The sequence below is a fragment of the Schistocerca nitens genome, unplaced genomic scaffold (genome assembly GCF_023898315.1).
Source record: "Schistocerca nitens isolate TAMUIC-IGC-003100 unplaced genomic scaffold, iqSchNite1.1 HiC_scaffold_375, whole genome shotgun sequence".
In the NCBI taxonomy this organism is placed as follows: Eukaryota; Metazoa; Arthropoda; class Insecta; order Orthoptera; family Acrididae; genus Schistocerca; species Schistocerca nitens.
The window spans coordinates 4677841-4703491 of NW_026045909.1; the positions used below are offsets into that span (position 1 = coordinate 4677841).

General features: G+C 43.5%; 1 protein-coding gene across 1 annotated transcript in view; it reads right to left on the bottom strand.

Moving 5' to 3' along the window:
• The window catches only part of LOC126229550 (insulin-like growth factor-binding protein complex acid labile subunit), a 140383-nt gene that overhangs the window by 76703 nt on the left and 38029 nt on the right, over nt 1–25651 (bottom strand). The window contains exon 2 of the mRNA XM_049942314.1: nt 9022–9471. Within this exon, the coding sequence (XP_049798271.1) occupies nt 9022–9466 (445 nt within the window). The 5' untranslated portion in view covers nt 9467–9471. The remainder of the gene's footprint in view (nt 1–9021; nt 9472–25651) is intronic.

The following is a 25651-nucleotide window of genomic DNA, read 5'->3' on the forward strand; positions in this document are numbered from 1 at the left end:
CCTTATGCTTCATTAATACCGTAATGTGCTCTTTATATCATTCCGCGCGCTTGCCCTGAAAGAAGGTGAAACACCCAACAAAACTTCTACAAGCTACACACTTTATGTCGACTGCACGAAGATCACACGTGCTGCCGATCTCAGCGATGCAGCAGCTGTAGCACTGCAGTAGAGTCATGGCCCTTTTGTTTTGTACTGAGTTGGGTTGGGTTGTTTGGAGGAAGAGACCAAACATCGAGGTCATCGGTCTCATCGCATTAGGGAAGGACGTGGAAGGAAGTCGGTCGTGGCCTTTCAGAGGAACCATCCCGGCATTTGCCTGGAGCGATTTAGGGAAATCACGGAAAGCCTAAAACAGGATGACCGGACGCGGGATTGAACCGTCGTCCTCCCGAATGCGATTCCAGTGTGCTAACCACTGCTCCACCTCGCTCGCTGCTTGTACTGAGTGTCAACTCAACTGAGGAAAAACATGAATGAAGAAGCCACCCTTGATCTCTTCAACGCAGTATCAGTCTTATTATTCGCATGTGCAGTTTGTACTGTATCTGCTTCAGTTCATCAGCATGCATGTACACCTAAGGTAGCAGCACTGCATGGCAGACCAGTAAACACTTCCCTTCTCCCGCCCCTATTCCTTATTGTGACCTTCTTCTTATTCCTCTTCCTCCTTTCCCCGCGCTTCTAAGACGCTGAAGCTCAACGCAACACCGACAATAAATACATTCGCCCAATTTTTATGAGAATTATTTTTATATACAGGGTGGTCCTTTGATTGTGACCGGGTCAAATATCTCACGAAATAAGGGTCAAACGAAAAAACTACAAAGAACGAAACTTGTCTAGCTTGAAGGGGGAAACCAGATGGCGCTATGGTTGGCCCGCTAGATGGCGCTGCCATAGGTCAAACGGATATCAACTGCCTTTTTTTAAAATAGGAATCCTCATTTTTTATTAAATATTCGTGTATACGTAAAGAAATATGAATGTTTTAGTTGGACCACTTTTCTCGCTTTGTGATAGATGGCGCTGTAATAGTCACAAACATATGGCTCACAATATTAGACGAACAGTTGGTAACAGGTAGGTTTTTTAAATTAAAATACAGAACGTAGGTACGTTTGAACATTTTATTTCGGTTGTTCCAATGTGATACATGTACCTTTGTGAACTTATCATTTCTGAGAAAGCATGCTGTTACCGCGTGATTACCTGTAAATATCACATTAATGGCCGGCCGGAGTGGCCTTGCGGTTCTAGGCGCTAAAGTCTGGAGCCGAGCGACCGCTACGGTCGCAGGTTCGAATCCTGCCTCGGGCATGGATGTGTGTGATGTCCTTAGGTTAGTTAGGTTTAATTAGTTCTAAGTTCTAGGCGACTGATGACCTCAGAAGTTAAGTCGCATGGTGCTCAGAGCCATTTGAACCACGTTAATGCAATAAATGCTCAAAATGATGTCCGTCAGCCTCAATGCATTTGGCAATAGGTGTAACGACATTCCTCTCAACAGCGAGTAGTTCGCCTTCCGTAATGTTCGCACATGCATTGACAATGCACTGACGCATATTGTCAGGCGTTGTCGGTAGATCACGATAGCAAATATCCTTCAACTTTCCCCACAGAAAGAAATCCGGGGATGTCAGATCCGGTGAAAGTGCCGGCAATGGTATGGTGCTTCGACGACCAATCCACCTTTCATGAAAAATGCTACTCAATACTGCTTCAACCGTACGCGAGCTAAGTGTCGGACATCCATCATGTTGGAAGTACATCGGCATTCTGTCATGCAGTGAAACATCTTGTATTAACATCGGTAGAACGTTACGTAGGAAATCAGCATACATTGTACCATTTAGATTGCCATCAATGTAATGGGGGCCAATTATCCTTCCTCCCATAATGCCGCACCATACATTAACCCGCCAAGGTCTCTGATGTTCCACTTGTCGCAGTCAATGTGGTTTTTCCGTTGCCCAATAGTGCATATTATGCCGGTTTACGTTACCGCTGTTGGTGAATGACGCTTCGTCGCTAAATAGAACGCGTGCAAAAAATCTGTCCTCGTCCCGTAATTTCTCTTGTGCCCAGTGGCAGAACTGTACACGATGTTCAAAGTCGTCGCCATGCAATTTCTGTTTCCTTAATTAATGTAACTATCCGGCGAACGGTCGGGGCACTTGGATGATGTCGTCCAGGATACCGAGCAGCATACATAGCACACTCCCGTTGGGCATTTTGATCACAATTGCCATACATCAACACAATATCGACCTTTTCCGAAATTGGTAAACGGTCCATTTTAGCATGGGTAATGTATCACGAAGCAAATACCGTCCGCACTGGCGGAATGTTACGTGATACCACGTACTTACGCGTTTGTGACTAATACAGCGCCATCTATCACAAAGCGAAAAGAGTGGTCCAACTAAAACATTCATATTTCTTTACGTACTACACGAATAAGTAATAAAAATGGGAATTCCTATTTAAAAAAAACGCAGTTGATATCCGTTTGACCTATGGCAGCGCCATCTGGCGGGCCAACCATAGCACAATCTGGTTTCCCCCTTCAAGCTAGACGAGTTTCGTTCTTTGTAGTTTTTTCGTTTGATGCCTAGTTCGTGAGATATTTGGCCCGGTCACTATTAATGGACCACCCTGTATGCGAAAGCAATTTTTCAGATAACAAAACGTTGAAAAAAGAAATTTTTTGACAATATTACACAAAATTTCGGAGATACTGGCAGGTTACTTAAGCATTAAATTTTTTTCAGGTCAGCAATCAAATCTTATTAGAATACAATATCCGTGATAAGACAATAGCAGTGGTTACAGACAACGCTGCAGTTACGGAAGAGCTGTCTAAATCTTAAGGATTCTAAACTCACCCTGCTTTGCCCACTGTATCAGTTTAACAGTACAAGATTGTTTCAAAGCAGAAATATTTTCCAAAATTTCTTTGAAAACAAAGTCCATTTGTGAGTTTCTTTCATAACTCTACACTAGCCAGTGACAAACTGCGCAATGTTCAAAAAAGAGCAAACAAAAAGGAACTGAGAGGGGGACAAGAGGTGCCGACTCGATGGGACAGCTCAAAAGAATTTTGGAAGTACGAAGTGAGCTTGATATTGCGATCAGTGAAAGTTCAGAAGCACTGCCTACCCTCAGAGCAGAAAATTACTTGGCTATACAGGAGAAAATAGATCTTCTTGAACCTTTTGAACTAGCAACAACAACAATCTCAGGGAAATCATATATCACTGCTTCCAAAATTATACTTCTTATACGAGGTATTGCTGCAAAGTTTTCAGACTAGTAAAGCACCTTAAAAACTAATGAAGGACGAAGTGTTCTGGATTCCTTGATTAAATTAGTGAATGAAAGAATGAAATCATTTAACACATTGACTGCTAATATGCTTGTGACATTATTAGATCGTAGGTCTTAAAAATTTGTTTCAGGACATTCCGGAAGGCAGAAAACGCTGCACAAGTACTTCAGAAAGAATATGCTGCTATCATCACATAAGCTACAAGAATGATATCTGAGCCGGCCGGTGTGGCCGAGCGGTTCTAGGCGCTTCAGTCTGGAACCGCGCGACCGCTACGGTCTCAGGTTCGAATCCTGCCTCGGGCATGGATGTGTGTGATGTCCTTAGGTTAGTTAGGTTTAACTAGTTCTAAGTTCTAGGGGACTGATGACCTCAGATGTTAAGTCCTACAGTGCTCAGAGCCATTTGATCCATTTTGAATGATATCTGAAACAGGAACATCCATGAGCAGTGCTAATACGTCGATAGTCTAACAGTTTGAAATCCGATGATCTACTTTTTTTTGCCGAATTAGAAACAGCGTAATGTCGATGTCGTTTGAAACACCCCCGTTATGTCCTTTATTTGTTTTGTGTGATTTACCGAAGCCGACAAATAGTTAATTATTATGATTATATGACCGTGTGCTTAATGGATGAAAGGCCATCGGTTTTTCTGCTGTGGTTTCGGGGGTATTTCAACCGAGTGCGGCTGTTCTGAGACGGAATAGTTGATGATTGAAAGTTTTTCTATTATTATAGGTCACAAAGGTTGCGATATACAAACTGATGTGAATTTTCTATTAACACACAAATTCTGAGGCAATTGCTACCTTCGCCTTACACGTTTAATTACGATTATATCTTTTATTGGTTGCTGATTTTAAGTACTTCGTCACACGCAACTATGATTGTTAACGTGATTCTTGAGTTTCTCCCGGCGTATTTGATAATCAAAATATCCACGGGTGTACTGCCGGTGTACAGTGTCCAACGGGCACAATATTTCGGCGATCATACATGTCGCCATCATCAGGTGAACTGACGGACTGAGCTCCTGTGAACGTGCCGGAACGGAGATCCGTACGCCATGGATGCTCAGCGGGAACTGGGTTCGGACGCGGTGGCGGCCGATTTAAATACCCTCCGCCCGCGACGCGCTCCTTCTGCCGTCCGCGCCCCGCGCCACGGTCGCGCGGTGGAACAGATTGTGACGGCGTCTGAGATGACGTCGGTGTGATGGCTCTGTCCGCCGTGGTCGTCACAACTATACGTTTGCTCGATTTACTCTTGATTAACCCAATCGCTGTTTCCCAAGCCACAGTCACGGTTTATGAGGACGTCATTGGTGCGAATTTCAATGGCCTCTCTAACAACGCTGTCCCAGTATCTCGACGTCTGTACCAGAATCCTCGAGCGTTCATACTCCATAGCGTGATTTTCCGACAAACAATGTTCAGCGACTGCCGATTTGCTCGGATACATCAGTCGAGTGTGCCTCTGGTGTTCACGGCATCGATCCTCGACGGTACGCATCGTCTGACCAATATACAACTTGTCACATTGACACGGAATCTGGTACACGCCGGCCTTCCTCAAACCGAGGTCATCTTTGGCGCTCCCCAACAGTGCACGAGTTTTATTCGGAGGACAAAACACAGTTCCGACCCGGTGTTTCTTCAAAATGCGGGCGATTTTCCCCGAGAGTGCGCCTGTATATGGAATAAACGCAGTGCCTACCTCCTCACTCGTGATTTCATCCATCTCCACAGGTTGTGCTGTAGTGGTTGGGCGGAGAGCACGTTGAATCTGCCACTCTGAGTACCCATTTTTTTCGAAATACAGTTCTCAGATGTTCCAATTCCTGGGGTAGGCTCTCTGCGTCAGAGATAGTGCGCGCCCTATGTACTAGAGTTTTAAGTACCCCATTCCTATGTGAAGGGTGGTGGCAGCTGTCTGCGTGCAAATACAGATCAGTATGCGTTATCTTCCGATACACCCCATGACCCAGGGTGCCGTCAGCCCTTCTCTTGACCAAGACGTCAAGGAAAGGTAATTTACCCTCCGTTTCAGTCTCCATAGTGAATTTGATGTTGGGGTGTATGGAGTTTAGATGTGTAAGGAAGTCAAGGAGTTTATCCATACCATGTGGCCAGACAACGTCGTGTCGTCCACGTAACGGAAAAAGCAAGTAGGTTTCCATTCGGATGACGACAGGGCTTCCTCCTCGAAGTTCTACATGTACATCTAAACTCCATACACCCCAACATCAAATTCACTGTGACCCAAGAAGCCGTCTCCTTTTCTACGAACCAAAACATCCAGAAACGGGAGCTCACCATCTTTTTCTGCCTCCATGGTAAAACAGATGCTTGGATGGAGGGAGTTCAGTTGTTCCAGGAAAGAAGGAAGTGTTGCTGTCCCATGCGGCCATACCACAAACGTATCATCTACATATCTCCAAAAACATTTGGGATTCATAACCGCCGTCTGAAGTGCTTTGTCCTCGAAATCTTCCATAAAAAGATTTGCTACTATGGGAGACAGAGGGCTACCCATAACAATACCGTCAGTCTGCTCAAAATACTGGTCGTTAAATAAAAAGTAAGTCGAGGTAAGCACGTGTTTGAAAAGGTGTAATACGTCCTCTTCCAGCTTATTACAACTTATAGGAGCTAAGCTGGAAGAGGACGTATTACACCTTTTCAAACACGTGCTTACCTCGACTTACTTTTTATTTAACGACCAGTATTTTGAGCAGACTGACGGTGTTGTTATGGGTAGCCCTCTGTCTCCCATAGTAGCAAATCTTTTTATGGAAGATTTCGAGGACAAAGCACTTCAGACGGCGGTTATGAATCCCAAATGTTTTTGGAGATATGTAGATGATACGTTTGTGGTATGGCCGCATGGGACAGCAACGCTTCCTTCTTTCCTGGAACATCTGAACTCCCTCCATCCAAGCATCTGTTTTACCATGGAGGTAGAAGAAGATGGTGAGCTCCCGTTTCTGGATGTTTTGGTTCGTAGAAAAGGAGACGGCTCCTTGGGTCACAGTGTGTTCCGGAAGCCTACGCACACAGACTTGTATTTACAAGCTACGAGCTGTCATCATCCCTCACAGCGCAGCGGTGTATTACGGACGCTAGTGAATAGGGCTAGAGCCATCTCAGATCAGGACAGCTTATCGGCCGAGCTTAGCCATCTCCGCTCTGTGTTTGCCCAGAACGGGTACTCCGAGAATCAAATCCGGAATGCATTTCGACCAGCACGCTCCAAACCTCAAGAACAGCCTGAAGAAGCAGAAAAAAACCACGGGCTTGGTTATTCTACCGTATGTCGGTGGCGTGTCTTTTAAGATGGGCAGAATTTTCAAGAAATACCGGATTAAATGTGTTTTACGGCCTCCAGCAAAAGTGCAATCAATGCTGGGCTCTGTTAAAGACAACCTTGGCCTGAGGAGACCAGGAATATACAAAATGCCGTGCCAATGTGGGAAATCGTATATTGGCCAGACGTGTCGTACGGTTAAAGACGAACATAAACGTCACACGAGGTTGGGTCAGCCAGAGAAATCTGCGGTTGCTGAACATTGCCTTGACACGGGACACGGCATGAATTATGAAGGAACCAAGATCCTCTCGCATGCTTCCACATACTGGGACTCCATCATCAAAGAGGCGGTCGAAATACGTATAAACAGTGACCTAATAAACAGAGACACGGGGTTTCACCTGAGCAAAGCCTGGGAGCCAGCCTTGGCGACACTAAGGAGTCGTCAGCTACAGATTAGCAACCGCACCGAGTCAACGCAGATGGGAAGTCTTAGCGCAGATGCTTAAATCTCGCGTCAACACCTCGCGCGCGCGAACGGGGTCCGTCGCTCCCGGCCGCATTTCCCGCGCCGCGGCGCGCTTCCACATACCGCGACCCGTTTCTCCAGCAGAGGGCTCTGGTATTCGACGCTGTCTACGATTGGTCTTCGATGACGTTATGCCCCGCTGGCGCCTGCGCTGATCTAGAAAGCCAGCATATCGAGCTTCTCAGCGACGCGACAGTAGCACCTGAAGATGGCGGGCAGTTGTCTCGCTGAAATATTGTGCGGTTTCTACAATGTTATCCGACGTAATTCCCGTGAACCTATCAAGCAGATGCAGCGCCGGGAAAGCCTCAAACAGCACATGGCTTTATCTGTTCCGATGATCCTGGATGATTTGAGAGAGACATGTTGGCCACGATTTGTTTTTTACAAATATGTGGTCTCGTTGCCGAGTATGTTCGATGTCGTGAGTGCGGAGAATATATGCGCCTCACCAGTGTACATGCGCCATACTCAGGACTTACTCGTATGGCGCTGCATCAAAGATCGGTTGTGGCAATCCATTAGACGAGGGACGTGGTTCGAAAAATCTAAGCTCGCCTTGAGAGACATTATGAAAATCACGTGCTGTTGGTGGTTGAGATATCCTTATAGCTCAACTAAAGAATGGGATACTATTGTCACTGCTGTGATGGAAACTATAACTTTCAGTCGATACTATTAGCTTCGAAGGCGACAAAAAAAAAACTGTACCTCATAGTGAAGTTCAGGATACAAATTGTATATGTGTCGTCTTATTGCCTCTTCGCGTAGTTCAACTGAGGTACAGGTTGCAAATGTAATGTACGTCCATTTCCACGTTTTCGTTAACAGTGTACATATACATAGGTCAACTGAAGTATGGGATACAAATATTATACACATAGCTCCTTCTGACACAGGTAGTGCTACTATCTACGTAAGAACAGATTATTAGTGGTAGCGGAAACGATAGAAACAACACATGTAAAATTTGTATCCCATGCTTCAGTTGACCTATATAGTTCAACTGAACAACAGGATATTAATACTAACGAAAACGAAGAAATCGACATACACTAAACTTGTATCCCGTACTCAGTTAACTAATACAGTTCGATTGAGGTTCGAGATACAACCCATATATATGTGACGAGAGGTATTCTATGCTAACAATATTTCCATCCATTTTTCCCCTTAATTTTCCACAGAAATAATACGATACAAACACGCGATATCCTTAACGTGAAAATACTACTTGCATTGATGTATGTCAGCTATATTTTTCGTCTCTCGTATTCCTTTGTTTCTGAACAGTCTTGTCAGCTCTTTCGTCTGTGTAATAAATGCTCTCTGGCCAATTCTGACGTCATTGGTCAAAGCCGACGGGTTGTATCCCCTCCTTTACTAGACCCGGAAAGAGTGTCACAGAAATGATACAGGATTTGGGCTGGAAATCATTAAAAGAAAAGCGTTTTTCGTTGGGACGGAATCTTCTCACGAAATTCACCAACTTTCTCCTCCGAATGCGAAAATATTTTGTTGACACCGACCTACATAAGGAGGAACGATCACCACGATAAAATAAGGAAAATCAGAGCTCGTGCGGAAAGATATAGGTGTTCATTCTTTCCGCTCGCTATACGAGATTGGAATAATAGAGAATTGTGAAGATGGTTCGATGAACCCTCTGCCAGGCACTTAAATGTGATTTGCAGAGTATCCATGTAGATGTAACGGCCAGATACTTTTGATCAGATAAAATATTATGCGGGTTGTATAAACAGGCTGAATCCAAATGCCATAAAACAGTGATGTTTTCAATGTGTAACAAGATTTACCAGATCTGTAATCAAAGCAGAGATGTCGCTCACCATCCAGTGGGAGGTGCAGAGGGTTCCCACTGAGGATCAGCTTCCACAGCTTCGGTGCGCCCGAAAACGTATACGGGTGCAGGCTGCGCAGGGCATTGTTCTCCAGGCTGAGCCACCACAGCTGCGAGAAACCCTGGAAGGCCCCCGACTCGACCTCGGCTATGACGTTCTCCAGCAGCACCAGCTTCTGGAGGCTGGAGGACACCCGACTGAGCGAGCCGTTGCGCAGCACCGCCAGCCGGTTGTAGGACAGGTCCAAGATGGTGGTGGCGGAGTCCAGGCCGGCCGGGGCGCTGCTCAGCGACGAGCTGGAGCAGTCGGCGGCGGTGCGCGTGCGAGATTGGCCGCAGCGGCAAGCCTCCGGGCACCTGATGGCGGCGCCCGCAGAGGACAGCGAAACCAGCACCAGCAGCTGGAGGCCCAGCGGAGGCCAGCGTGAGGGCATCCTCCCTGTACACGAGGAGGTTCGCGTACCTGGTTAGAAACTCACAGCTTACTTGACAATCACCAGTTGGGATGTTAGACCGTGTCAATATAAACACTAACACAACTAGGGATAGAAAAACAATTAAGAGGAAAGGCCGCTGGACCTGATGGGATACCAGTTCGATTCCACACAGAGTACGCGAAAGAACTTGCCCCCCTTCTTGCAGCGGTGTACCGTAGGTCTCTAGAAGAGCGTAGTGTTCCAAAAGATTGGAAAAGAGCACAGGTCATCCCCGTTTTCAAGAAGGGACGTCGGACAGATGTGCAGAACTATATACCTGTATCTCTAACGTCAATCAGTTGTAGAATTTTGGAACACATATTATGTTCGACTATAATGACTTTTCTGGAGACTAGAAGTCTACTCTGTAGGAATCAGCATGGGTTTCGAAAAAGACGATCGTGTGAAGCACAGCTCGCGCTATTCGTCCACGAGACTCAGAGGGTCATAGGTCCCAGGTAGATGCTGTGCTTCTTGACTTCCGCAAGGCGTTTGATGCAGTTCCTTACAGTCGTTTAATGAACAAAGTACGAGCATATGAATTATCAGACCATTGTGTGATTGGACTGAAGAGTTCCTAGATAACAGAACGCAGCATGTCATTCTCAATGGAGAGAAGTCTTCCGAAGTAAGAGTTATTTCAGGTGTGCAGCAGAGGAGTGTCATAGGACCGTTGCTATTCACAATATATATATATATATATATATATATATATATATATATATATATATATATATATATATGACCTTGTGGATAACATCGGAAGTTCACTGAGGCTTTTTGCGGATGATGCTGTAGTATATCGAGGCGTTGTAACAATGGAAAATTGTACTAAAATACAGGAGAATCTGCAACGAATTGACACATGGTGCAGGGAATGGCAATTGAATCTTAATGTAGACAAGTGTAATGTGCTGCGAATACATAGAAAGAAAGACCCTTTATCATTTAGCTACAATATAGCAGGTCAGCAACTGGAAGCAGTTAATTCCATAAATTATCTGGGAGTAGGCATTAGGAGTGATTTAAAATGGAATGACCAAATAAAATTAATCGTCGGTGAAGCAGATGCCAGACTGAGATTCATTGGAAGAATCCTACGGAAATGCGGTCCGAAAGCAAAGGAAGTAGGTTACAGTACACTTGTTCGCCCAATGCTTGAATACTGCTCACCGGTGTGGGATCCGTACCAGATAGGATTGATAGAAGAGAGAGAGAAGATCCAACGGAGAGCAGCGCGCCTCGTTACAGGATCATTTCGCAATCACGAAAGCACTACGGATATGATAGATAAACTCCAGTGGAAGACTCTGCAGGAGAGACGCTCAGTAGCTCTGTACAGGCTTTTGTTGAAGTTTAGAGAACATACCTTCACCGAGGAGTCAAGCAGTATATTGCTCCCTCCTACGTATATCTCGCGAAGTGACCACGAGGATAAAATCAGAGAGATTAGAGCCCACACAGAGGCATACCGACAATCTTTCTTTCCACGAACAATACGAGACTGGAATAGAAGGGAGAACCGATAGAGGTACTCAAGGTACCCTCCGCCACACACCGTCAGGTGGCTTGCGGAGTATGGATGTAGATGTAGATATATCACTGATTTCTGACCGTCCTCGTACAGCTAGATTCTGGAGATGGTCTTCCCAGTACACTCTCTAATGGCATCCCAGAATGTGACGTCGAAAGTCACCTGACAACTGACCATCCCCAGAACCTAGCAGTCGGTCACTCCGCAGGTGACCACTTCGAAGACGGACGATGCGTCGTTGGTATAGCTGTTTCAGTTTGAAATGATGCGTCCTTACACTCCACAGATGTATTCAAATTGAGACTGCCTAAAAACTCACAGCATACTGGTATGAATCTTAACCCCAAAGAAAAAATGTTGCCAGTAGTTGGAAGAAGACTCAAGTCACACTTGTTTACATGAAACTTAGTATAAGTGGTCCACAAACTGCCGTCCAACGTCTGTGACATCCATTTGCTGTATAAACTTAGAATATATTCTGAGTTCAAACGTAATAAAGTTTCTTGAACAGAATGACGTCCTCCAATCCAAAGAATAGGAATTCCAGAAACATCAGTCATGCGAAACCGAACTCGTGGTTTTCTCACGTGACACCCTGAATCCGTGGATCAAAGCAATCAATAGATGCAGTATTTATTAACTTCCGAAAAGCATTTGTCTCAGTATCACACCAACGCCAGTCAACACTGAATATTTGCAGAAATTTGTTGGGATACTGTAATATTTCTGGCTTTGCAGCCATGATATTCAGCTACAAGAAGCTCTTCTTAGAGCAGTTGAGAAGATAGAAGTGGCAAGATGACGTAAAGTGGTGTGAGGTGCCGATGACAGATGCTTTGTTCGGTATGGGTATCGTGAGAAAGACCGCCTAAATCGTGGTCCATCTCGGCGATTGGCTGCTGCATTCAGAAGTTGGGCGGCCAAATGATAATTTTCCGTTATTAATATTAGACAAATTAAACAGCGTATTTACTTGAATTTCAAATTAAAGTATCTCTCAACAGGGTGCTATCATTCCATTATTTCACAAGTACTAATAATCAGCAGAATAATAAACAACAACTAAACGAAAAGACAGACGAAGCACTTCGGATCGCGCTCAACTTGGATGGCGGGCGAAGTGGTTCGACTGTAAGATCAGAGCTGGTTGGAAAGCCACAGAGAGCAGACATGTTGTCTGCCACGGTCAATATTAGTTAAGATTTTATGAGCAATGTATGGTTAATTGAAACATATTGTGGAGGACAGTATGACGGTAATTACGGAAATACGCAGACCATTAATTTATTGAAGGAGAGAAATTATTCGTGAGTCTAAAGCGGAATGTAACGCGCAATTTCTCGTGTTCTTCCAATAAAAAGCGAGTGGCATCCCGTATAAACAAAAAAATGGTTCAAATGACTCTGAGCTCTATGGGACAACATCTGTGGTCATCAGTCCCCTAGAACTTAGAACTACTTAAACCTAACTAACCTAAGGACATCACAGACATCCATGCCCGAGGCAGGATTCGAACCTGCGGCCGTAGCGGTCACGCGGTTCCAGACTGTAAACAAACTAACGGGAAATTTATTTATTTCTAAAATAACAGTTCCTCGCTAAGAAGTTATTACAGCCTCAAGATAACGGATTCACGACCTACGTGATGTTTTCTGTGCAGAGGACAACAACTATAGAAGACTATAGGCTGGTGAAGATTCATTGGAACTTGTGCATTTCACTCAGGGTAGAGGAAGCAAATAGGCACGCCTACTTATGTTCCAGAAGACATTTCGTGTTCGCGTTGTCATTCAGTAATCTGCCAGCTCCAGTAACATCCACGAAGTCCTGAACGTAACAAACCTACACTCTCCGCGCTTTTAGCAGTGCGGGGCCGTGAGCAGGCCGCATGTACTTCTTTCTGATGGTTACCACATGGGAATCACCAGCTGCGTAGCTTGGATTTCACTATTTGTCACTGGAATTACTCTATTCGGTTCACACCCTCCTCCCACTCCCCAACCCATTGCCACCTATCCTTATATTTCTCAGTAGGGTGGTTGGTTGATTTGGGGGAGAGCCGGCCGGAGTGGCCGTGCGGTTCTAGGCGCTACAGTCTGGAGCCGAGCGACCACTACGGTCGCAGGTTCGAATCCTGCCTTGAGCATGGATGTGTGTGATGTCCTTAGGTTAGTTAGGTTTAATTAGTTCTAAGTTCTAGGCGACTGATGACCTAAGTTAAGTCGCATAGTTCTCAGAGCCAATTGAACCATTTGGGGGAGGAGGCCAAACTGCGAGGTCATCGGTCTCATCGAATTAATGAAGGATGGGGAAGGAAGTCGGCCGTGCGCTTTCAAAGGAACCATCCCGGCATTTTCCTGAAGCGATTTAGTGAAATCACGGAAAACCTAAATCAGGATGGCCGGACGTGGGATTGAACCGTCGTCCTCCCGAATGCGAGTCCAGTGTACTAACCACTGCGCCACCTCGCTTGGTTTTCTCAGTAGGGTCACCTATTGCAACCTACTACTAAATTTTATTTACTGACTGTAAATTGCATGAGTTTATAGTCCAAAATTAGGTTAGTGGATTAGGAAGCGTAATTAAATAAGAACAAATGGGACATAATAAAACAAAATAAAAATAAACAAAAAGAGTTTCCATCAAGGTGGACCCACAATCTTACATTGTTTCACACAGACACAGGTCAAAAGAAGTTAACAGAAGTGATGTAAAATGTGTTATACGTGCGACGATAAAATTAAGACTAAATTAAACAAAAATTTGGTCAAATGTTTTTATTACAGAACTAAAGAGTAGGGAGGAAACTCTATTGTAAATTTTATTAGAAACAAAAACATTGCAAGAATATTAAATGACGGAATCTCAGGCTGAACAACAACACATGCTTAAAAAAAACTAAATATATTACGTGGTAATCATACAAGTCTGGGCACCAATGGGCTTACATTAGTATAGGAAAACAGAAGACCTCTAAGAAGGTTACAGGAACTGATAACTGACACGAAGTCCTCCTACCGCTTGATAATATTGGAGGTTTCTGACAGACAAGTAGTATGAAAACCAAATAAATATTTTTCAGTGGAGAACTTGAACTCCAGAAATGACAGGGGACATTCAGTACCACAGTTTGTCGGAAACGGTACTTTTGTCCTCACACACCGTTCCAAGAGAATATATATAGAAAATGGAAAGAATAAATATTGAACAAGGGGTGAAGATCCTCTGTTTCTAATGTTATTTATCCATCTCCCATTACGTCATCTTCTAGGTCTTTTCTTATCAATCGAAATCAAGCGAAGAAATTCCTTCGCCCATCTTCCATCCTCTCATCTGTTTACTGGTTACATGTCCCAACCATCTCCATTTCATTTTTATTAGTCATAATTCTATCTGTTACCCCATTCTGCATTCTGATCTAATTGCCTGTTTTCCTGATTCCCATAATAACTCATCAGACTATCGCTCGTTGAATCACTATCTGATTTCGAATAGTTTTGTAGGCAAACATCATGGATCTCCATCCTCAGACAAAACAAGTAGTAAACACTCATTGGAAATGTTCTTTTTCACACACGTAGGAAGCCTGGCTTTGAAAAGCCTGTTTTGTTTTAAATTGTGCTCCGGTCCATTTTTACACTGCTCTTTACTTCTTTAAAAAGCCACTGCGACGAAAGGTTAATTTGGTTAACATATTTCTCTGTTTACAGCCTTAACTAACTGTGCGTTCTTGTGCCAGTTGGTACGTGTGAATTTAATCAACTTCAGTGAACAGGTGTAGTACCCAAGTTTCGTGAAAAGTATAACACGGACATTTGGCTACCAAAGAAGATAATAATATTGTATTATTATTTATAGTTTTCTCAATAACAGCCGCGGATGGAAATGGTAATTTTCGTGTTCCCGACTTTTCGAACATGCAAGCCTTGGACTGAGACGCTATCGCCTTGAAAAGGAGCAACCGTGAGCTGGCAAATTGTGCCGAGGAAGCCATCTAACTACGCCCCTGGTTGAAATTGCGGAACTGTAGAGTGAATTTCCTTTGTGCGACAAGCCCTTCCTACCTGAAAAGAACAGGCCACTTCAATCGAGACGATAGGAAATGTGCCGAACCCCGATGCCGTTTCGCGTAAAATATAGCATTCCAGACAAAGGATCTGTCTCTGTTCTGTAATAAAGGACGGCTGGCGTACGGTGGGTGGCGGGTTGAGCCAGTTCGTTTTGGACGCGCCAAAGTGGAAAGCTGTAGGAGAGGTCGGCGTCCGGCTTTGAATGTGTGCTCTCGTTCTGAAACTATTAGTTTGATTTAAGGCTGCAACAAAGCCCTAGCAACTCGCATAGAACTGAGGTGACGTCCGGCATCAATTGGTAGGCGTTGACCTTTCATTAGACTCTTGAACTGCGCAAGACGTAGTCAAAAAGTTTAATTAACACCTCGAAAAAATTATGTTACATAATTAATTATGGTTCCGTGCCTCAGTCGGTAAAAACGGAACACTTACAGGATCTTATAGGATCACTTCTTATTGTACGTCTGTCTGTCTGTTCGTCTGTTAAGACTCCTTTTTCTTAGGACCTGGTATATGTATCGAGTTGAGATTTATGTCACATACTAAAGCCTAAGGTCCACTGGCATTTTGAAAAATTGAAATCCTAAGTCAATGCAGTCAAAAGACACGGGCAATTACGTCACACATTTTGATACTCGCAAACTCACTCATTAAACCCTGTAGGATACTTCCCGTTGGACTACACTCATGAAATTTGGCAAGAAGCGAAGTTTTACGGTAAAACCAAAGAAAAAATGAGGAAACTCTAAATTTGTGAGTATATGTCACAAAAAAAAGTTTTTCATTTGCTATCAATCTGTTGTGCATCCCTCTTTTAAGACCTGTTTTAGTCAGGAAGGGGTAGACGTTATCAAGATGAAATCTGCGTGACATACTAATGTCGATGGTCCCTTGACGGTATAATAAACGTTAACTTCTAAGTCAGTAAAATAAAAAGGTACGGCTATTTATGTCACACATTTTGATAGCTGCAAACCCACGTATCAGTACCTACAGAGTAACTTACTTCCCGACGACGTCGGAGCAACTGACTTCCCGATGACGTCAGAATGTGAGCCGACGCAGTAGTGTCCTGAGTAGCAGTTCTTTGTTCAGCGGTGCGTAATGGCGCTCTGCAGAGACACACAAACGGACGTTTTGCTCCCCGATTTGATACTAGAAGGTAATACGTTTCTGAAAGTCGATTTATTGGGTATAAGGAATTATTCAAGTATTCTATTGAAACGGAGAGAATCGCACAAGACTTTACGATAAGGTCCTAGTAAATCCCATGAATGCACTAAAATGTGTGTGTCTACATTTGATTACGTTCTTAAAAAGATCGATGCACGCTCGAGAGTGCCCTGAATCAATTTCCATTCAAGTATATCGCAAGAGGGAAAACTTACAGTGACCTTGATTTAAGTAAAAGTCAGGTCATTTTTTTAATTTTATATAAACGAAAATAGTATTATACAATTCAAACAATTCCATCTAACATCACTAGTGCCAAGAAATTTGCGAGACATGCTTGTAAATTAGTGTTGCCAGAACAACGTTACGCTTCATTGCTATTTCGCTCCAAATGGCTCTGAGCACTGTGGGACTTAACTTCTAAGGTCATCAGTCCCCTAGAACTTAGAACTACTTAAACCTAACTAACCTAAGGACATCACACACATCCATGACCGAGGCAGGATTCGAACCTGCGACCGTAGCGGTCGCGCGGTTCCAGACCGTAGCGCCTAGAACCGCTCGGCCACACTGGTCGACTATTTCACTCCATATCCTCCTTTCCAATCGACCTGTTTTTATACTAAGAATGACTAGATTTCTAAATTTCTGGCGTTTCGTGTACCGCTGTGATAGTTTCCTGAAATGCCATGGCTCGCCGCTCGCTGTACGCTCGAGGAACATAAACTGGTTTATGCCTCACTTGTGCGCTCGGCTGATGCTGTTACCGCCAACTGCTGTCGCCTGCCGAAACGTTTGCCACCAGGACACTTCCCTATCGTCCAATAGGTTTATGTCGCACTCTGCGGAGGAAACATCGTTCAACTCTGACCGCCTCGTTCCACTCAGGTCACGGCCTCATCGATGCACCCTTTGGAGGCGACAACGTCTCCGCTATGGCTTGCATGTCCAAAGAGTCTGCAATACCAAAATTACCTTTTCCGTGCTCCTCTATTACTGAGAAAACTATAAATTACATACAAAATTATAGCATTTTCTTGCAGCTTGAAGCCTTAGCCGAATTTCCATGATATGCTTTTCATGGAACTTGGCCACTATCCCTGTTTGAGAGATTAGATTATATTCATATTTTCCAACTGACACAGGAACGCATGAGTACTTCAGAACGTAAGCAAATAAACGCGTTAACCAAATTGAGGCCGTACGCGACAATTCCTCTCCTGTGCCAACCTCTTCATCTCAGAAAAGCTCTTGCGACCTACGTCCTCAATTATTTTCTGGATGTATCCCAATCTCTGTCTTCCTCTACAGTTTTTGCCCTCTACAGCTCCTTCTAGCACCATGGAAGTCATTCCCTCATGTCTTAACAGATGTCCTACCATCCTGTCCCTTCTCCTTGTCAGTGTTTTCCACATATTCCTTCCTTCTCCGATTCTGCTCGGAACCTCCTCATTTCTCACCATATCAGTCCACTTTCGTCTGTAACACCAAGTCCCAAATGCTTCGATTCTCTTCTGTTGCGGTTTTCCCGCAGTCCATGTTTCACAACCGTACAATCCTGTACTCCAGACGTACATTATTAGAAATTTCTTCCTCAAATTAAGGTCTATGTTTGATACTAGTAGACTTCTCTTGGCCAGAAATGGCCTTTTTTCCAGTGCTAGTCTGCCTTTGTTGTCCTCCTTGCTCTGTGCATCATTGGGTATTTTGCTACCTAGGTAGCAGAATTCCTTAACTTCATTAACTTCGTGACCATGAATCCTGATGTTAAGTTTTTTCGCTGTCCTCATTTCTGATACTTCTCATTACTTTCGTCTTTCTTCGATTTACACTCAGTCCATATTCTGTACTCATTGGATCGTTCATTCCATTCAGCAGGTCATGTAATTATTCTTCACTTTCACTCAGGATAGCAATGTCAGCACCGAATCATATCATTGATATCATTTCCCCTCGAATTGTAATTCCACTTCTGAACCTTTCTTTTATTTCCATTAACGCGTCTTCGACGTATAGATTGAACAGTAGGGGGGAAAAATTACATCCCTGTCTTACACCCTTTTTAATCCGAGCACTTCGTTCTTTTGTCGTCCACTCTTACTATCCCTCTCTCCCTATAGCATACCGCTATTTTTCTCAGAATTTCGAACATCTTGCACATTTACATTGTCGAACGTTTTTTCCATGTCGACAAATCCGATGAAAGTGTCTTGATTTTTCTTCAGTCTTGCTTCCATTATCAACCGCAACTTTATAATTGCCTCTCAGATGCCTTTACCTTTCCTAAAGCCAATCTGATCGTAATCTAGCACATCCTCATTTTTCTGAACATTAGTCTTGTCAGCAACTTGGATGCATGAGCTGTTAAGCTGATTGTGCGATAATTGGCGCTCTTGTCAGCTATTGCAATCTTCGGAATGAAGATGATATTTTTCCGGAAGTCAGATGGTATGTCGCCAGACTCATACATTCTACACATCAACGTGAATAGTCGTTTTGTTGCTACTTCCCCAATGTTTTTAGAAATTCTGATGGAATGATATCCATCCCTTCTGCCTTATTGGATCTTAAGTCCTGCAAAGTTCTTTGAAATTCTTATTCCAAAACCCGATCCTCTGTCTCACCTAAATCGACTCCTGTTTCTTCTTCTATCAGATCTGACAAATCTTCCCCCTTATAGAGGTCGTCAATGTACTCTTTCCACCTATTCGCCCTCTCTTCTGTATTTGACAGTGGAATTCTCGTTCCACTTTTAGTGTTATCACCCTTGCTTTTAATTACACCGAAGGTCGTTTTGACTTTTTATATGCTGAGTCAGTCCTTCTGACAATCATATCTTTTCCCGTTTCTTCACATTTTTCATACAGACATTTCGTCTTAGCTTACCTGCTCTTCCTATTTATTTCATTTCTGAGCGGCTTGTATTTCTGTATTCGTGAACACCCCTTAACATTTTTCTACTTCCTGCTTTCATCAATGAACTGAAGTATTTCTTCTGTTACCCATGGTTTCTTCGCAGTTACCTTCTCTGTACCTATGTTTTTCTTTACAACTTCTGTGATTGCCCTTTTTAGATATGTCCATTCCTCCTCAACTACACTGTTTACTGAGCTATTCCTTATTGCTGTTTCCGCAGCCTTAGAGAACTTCAAGCGTGTCCCGTCATTTCTCAGCACTCTCGTATCTCACTTCTTTGCGTGTAGGTTCTTCCCGACTAAACTCTTAAACTTCAGCTTAATCTTCATCACTACCATATTGTGATCTGAGTCTATATCTGTTCCTGGGTACCTTTCCTACCTGTCTTAAAGGGAACATCTGCGATAATTATTTATTACCGGTTTTGACTTGAGGTGGAGATCCGCAGTTTTCCCAAGCAAAAACCATTCTAAATATGACAGTGACTCAACGAGCGATAGAGAGACGAGTTAGTAGAAGGGACAGGGAAATGGACAAGTAGAACAGAAGGCAGCACGGAGTGGAAGACGGAATTATGAGTGTAATGACAATGAAATTGAGATGGGTGAGACATGTTGCCAGGGTAATAGATTGAAGAGTAGCCAAGAAAGTTCTTCGGTTGATTAAGATCGATAAGAAAACACATAGAAGAAGATGGTTAAATTACATCAGAAACGTAGGACCGTAGTATTCTATTTTTTATTGTGTCTTATTTTTCTTTTGGAAGGATATTTTAAGAACGAGCATATTGTTCTCACCTACTTCTATTGACGTATGCGCTCTGTCATTTCTGGTGTTATATCTGAAGTTCTCCACTGTAAAATATTTCTTTGGCTTTCCTCGTACTTTTGCGTCAGAATCACCTATGACTATCAAGCAGCAGTAGGACTTCCTGCCAATTACCAGTTTCTGTAAATCCTTGTAGACGTCTGACAACCAGAAGTCAAGGCCTCCCAGACTATGACATGCAGTTCTTTTTGTTAAACGTTGATACGGAAAAGGATATAAAACCTATAAAATCTTAATTCAATAGGCTAGTCAGTGAAGCCAAAAAAGGAGTGTTTTAAGACACTCCTCAAAAACATGAACTGCAGTGATGTACACAATGCTCGTAGCGTGAATGAAAAATATAACACTTTTGTTAATAAAGTACTTACCTTATTATAATACTGATCGCCCCCAAAACTAGCACAGATGGGACCAGTCTACAAAGCCATGGACTAATCATGGAAGAAAGGTTTCTTGTAAAATAAAAAGTAAACTGCATCTGTCAATTAGAAACAGATCTGTTGTTGACACTATAGCACATTACAAGACATGCTGCAAAATATTGATGATACTAATATGGACATCACAGGAAATGTACTACGCGAGAAAAATAATCACATCAGATAACAAAATAAACACAATATGGGGTATGGTGAAGGAGGAGACAGGTGGAAACACACAAGAAGAGGGGCAGACAGCATTACGAGTAAACGATACAGATGACTTCCTTACTGGTCTTCGCACCATCAAAAGAACAGGTATACTACGCCTACCAAATCGCTGGCAACGGGATCTACACAACGCTGGTGACTACTTTGAAGGACAGTAACAGGTGCAAACATTTAACTCTTTTGTATCGGTTGTGAATAAATGGTTGCCACTATTTAAGTTCCAACTCTCGTATATAAATCAGTCCACTCTCACCCCAGAACAAGCAGTTTTATTCATTTCCACCAGTACTCCAATATATGCCCAGTTTCTGTTACTGTTTACTGTAAATGCTAATAGTCCCCCAATATAAAATTTCCCCCATACACAATGTTTAAAGTCATACATAAACCCTGCTAGCAAATCTGCATTTGCCTATTTTTCTAGCTACAGTTGTCTTTACCATATAGCCGCGTTCTCCTTTCGTTACCCTGATGTTGTGTAGCTTCATTCTGAACACACAGTACATTAACTGTACTTAGAGGAGTAATTTCCTTAATAAGGAATGATTTAAGTCTGTTCGATACGTTGGTTCTTTTTCTTAATACCTGTGGGAAAAACATCGTTTGCGAGAACCAACTCTAATTCAGTAATATCTGTATCCGATGGTATGGTGGAGAACACTGTCCTAGATTGAGGAAAATATGTTTCTCCTACTTTAAAATAAAAATTTTCTGGAGTCGCTGTTACGAATCTCCAGGCAGTTTACAGGTGGATACTTAAAACTAAATGCGATAGAGCATAATTTATAAGTTTCTCTCGGTCTTGAGTGTTTGAGAGGTTGACAAAAAATGGTTCATATGGCTCTGAGCACTATGGGACTCAACTGCTGAGGTCATTAGTCCCCTAGAACTTAGAACTAGTTAAACCTAACTAACCTAAGGACATCACAAACATCCATGCCCGAGGCAGGATTCGAACCTGCGACCGCAGCGGTCTTGCGGTTCCAGACTGCAGCGCCTTTAACCGCACGGCCACTTCGGCCGGCAGAGGTTGACATTATGTCAAAATGTTCCCAAACACCATCAAAACGTCTACCAAATATATCCAAACTGCAATAAACTGTTTCCAAAACTACAACATCCATCATGACAACTCTCAGTTCCTCCACCACACAAGAACGCCCCTTACTAAATTGGCTTTTCTCCAGTACATGTGATGAAATGTAACACAGGTCTTCGTTATGTCTATGGAAACGACTTCGATCACAGACCCCTACATGCAGCACGATAGCTAAAATCCCAGGCAGTTATTCTGTGGACTGATGCATTTCCACTAAACTCTAAATATAAATGCAGGTATCCAGCAAGAATATGCCGTAGCAGAATTTTACTGATTTTGTTACATTTTTCGATACTTTCGATATTTATCGATATGTACGAGGGCAGTTCAATAAGTAATGCAACACATTTTTTTTCTGAAACAGGGGTTGTTTTATTCAGCATTTAAATACACCAGGTTATTCCCCAATCTTTTAGCTACACAACACTATTTTTCAACGTAATCTCCATTCAATGCTACGGCCTTACGCCACCCTGAAATGAGGGCCTGTATGCCTGCACGGTACCATTCCACTGGTCGATGTCGGAGCCAACGTCGTACTGCATCAATAACTTCTTCATCATCCGCGTAGTGCGTCCCACGGATTGCGTCCTTCATTGGGCCAAACATATGGAAATCCGACGGTGCGAGATCGGGGCTGTAGGGTGCATGAGGAAGAACAGTCCACTGAAGGTTTGTGAGCTCCTCTCGGGTGCGAAGACTTGTGTGAGGTCTTGCGTTGTCATGAAGAAGGAGAAGTTCGTTCAGACTTTTGTGCCTACGAACACGCTGAAGTCGTTTCTTCAATTTCTCAAGAGTAGCACAATACACTTCAGAGTTGATCGTTTGACCATGGGGAAGGACATCGAACAGAATAACCCCTTCAGCGTCCCAGAAGACTGTAACCATGACTTTACCGGCTGAGGGTATGGCTTTAAACTTTTTCTTGGTAGGGGAGTGGGTGTGGCGCCACTCCATTGATTGCCGTTTTGTTTCAGGTTCGAAGTGATGAACCCATGTTTCATCGCCTGTAACAATCTTTGACAAGAAATTGTCACCCTCAGCCACATGACGAGCAAGCAATTCCGCACAGCTGGTTCTCCTTTCCTCTTTATGGTGTTCGGTTAGACAACGAGGGACCCAGCGGGAACAAACCTTTGAATATCCCAACTGGTGAACAATTGTGACAACACTACCAACAGAGATGTCAAGTTGAGCACTGAGTTGTTTGATGGTGATCCGTCGATCATCTCGAACGAGTGCGTTCGCACGCTCCGCCATTGCAGGAGTCACAGCTGTGCACGGCCGGCCCGCACGCGGGAGATCAGACAGTCTTGCTTGACCTTGCGGCGATGATGATACACGCTTTGCCCAACTACTCACCGTGCTTTTGTCCACTGCCAGATCACCGTAGACATTCTGCAAGCGCCTATGAATATCTGAGATGCCCTGGTTTTCCGCCAAAAGAAACTCGATCACTGCCCGTTGTTTGCAACGCACATCCGTTACAGACGCCATTTTAACAGCTCCGTACAGCGCTGCCACCTGTCGGAAGTCAATGAAACTATACGAGACGAAGCGGGAATGTTTGAAAATATTCCACAAGAAATTTCCGGTTTTTTCAACCAAAATTGGCCGAGAAAAAAAAATGTGTTGCATTACTTATTGAACTTCCCTCGTATATACACTTATTGCTTACTGGATGTGGCTTGCTATTTCTAATTATACCATCCACCTCCAATATGTAACCCAGTAACCCAGTCATGATATCTACAAACTGTCACAAAAATACACACACACATAAATGGATTTCTGTGGTGAGACAGAGCGTTGACCTTATTCTGTTGTAAATACACAGATTGCAGATCACAGCTACGCTAGTTCGTGTGTTGGGTCCCGACGCTGGGACTTCTCACGCGCTCTCTCCCTCATTCCACTGACACCTGAGGCTGTCAGCAGCAGGGGGAGGTGATCGGCACCAGCATATTGAATAGCGACCACCTGCAGTGATCACAATTGTCTCTGGTCGCAGTGCCTGACCCCCTGGTGAGTGCAGCCGCTGGAGCTGCCTCTTCCCACCACAAGACGTAGCCGAGGGCCATAGCATGCTGTTGGCTGTTCAGTTCCTAACCTGTCTACATCTACATCGACATGATTACTCTGCAATTCACATTTAAGTGCTTGGCAGAGGGTTCGTCGAACCACAATCATACTGTCTCTCTACCATTCCACTCCCGAATAGCGCGCGGGAAAAACGAACACCTAAACCTTTTTTTTCGAGCTCTGATTTCTCTTATTTTATTTTGATGATCATTCCTACCTATGTAGGTTGGGCTCAACAAAATATTTTCGCATCCGAAAGAGAAAGTTGGTGACTGAGATTTCGTAAATAGATCTCGCCGCGACGAAAAACGTCTTTGCTTTAATGACTTCCATCCCAACTCGCGTATCATATCTGCCACACTCTCTCCCCTATTACGTGATAATATAAAACGAGCTGCCCTTTTTTGCACCCTTTCGATGTCCTCCGTCAATCCCACCTGGTAAGGATCCCACACTGCGCAGCAATATTCCAACAGAGGACGAACGAGTGTAGTGTAAGCTGTCTCTTTAGTGGACTTGTTGCATCTTCTAAGTGTCCTGCCAATGAAACGCAACCTTTGGCTAGCCTTCCCCACAATATTATCTATGTGGTCTTTCCAACTGAAGTTGTTCGTAATTTTAACACCTAGGTACTTAGTTGAATTGACAGCCTTGGGAATTGTACTATTTATCGAGTAATCGAATTCCAACTGATTTCTTTTGGAACTCATTTGGATCACCTCACATTTTTCGTTATTTAGCGTCAACTGCGACCTGCCACACCATACAGCAATCTTTTCTAAATCGCTTTGCAACTGATACTGGTCTTCGGATGACCTTACTAGACGGTAAATTACAGCATCATCTGCGAACAACCTAAGAGAACTGCTCAGATTGTCGCCCAGGTCATTTATATAGATCAGGAACAGCAGAGGTCCTAGGACGCTTCCCTGGGGAACACCTGATATCACTTCAGTTTTACTGTAGTGAGACAGGGCGCTGACCTTATTCTGTTGTAAATACACAGATAGCAGATCACAGTTACGCTAGTTCGTGTGTTGGGTCCCGAAGCTGGGACTTCTCACACCCTCTGTCCCTCATTCCACTGACACCTGAGGCTGTCAGCAGCAGGGGGAGGTGATGAATAGTCAAGTATTACACTATTGTTCCAGAGATTGGCATTTCCTAGAAATACGTGTGTGATGTTATTACAGTGTTTTGTCTTCCTGTAGGAACAAGGCCAGGATGCGCACATAGCGTAATATAGTCATTGCTATTGTGTGTGTGTGTGTTCTTTTTTTTAATAGTTGCTCATGTATAAGAGGATTACATCTCTCTCCTCCTAAGACTCACTGGTACAGTCACAAGAAAAACGCGTCTATCCATTCTCGAAAATTCGCTCAATATTGGTTACCGTTTTGTTGTTTGGTCCCACCAGCATTATGTTATCGGCGAAGTCTTCTACTCATCATAGTGTGTGAAATTTGCTAGCTGGATGTATGATTACGGAGTTTTGGATGGTTTTAAGTGCTAATTTTGTAGTATATTCAACACAAGATTCAATGTTCTCGGTGCAACATTCATTGTACCAAGCACAAGTTCATACCATGAGGGTGAGTTTACGTTTATTTAGCTGGAGATTTCATTGATTATAGTACTATATCCGCTATCTGCACTGCTGGTGTCACAGCATTCATTTTTTAAAAGTTTAAGACTGCACCTTTTACACGATGTGAGGTCAGATCTGTCAGTGGGATATTCGTTGTATCAATCGTAAGAATCACACCTGGAGATTGAGTTTACGCTTACTTA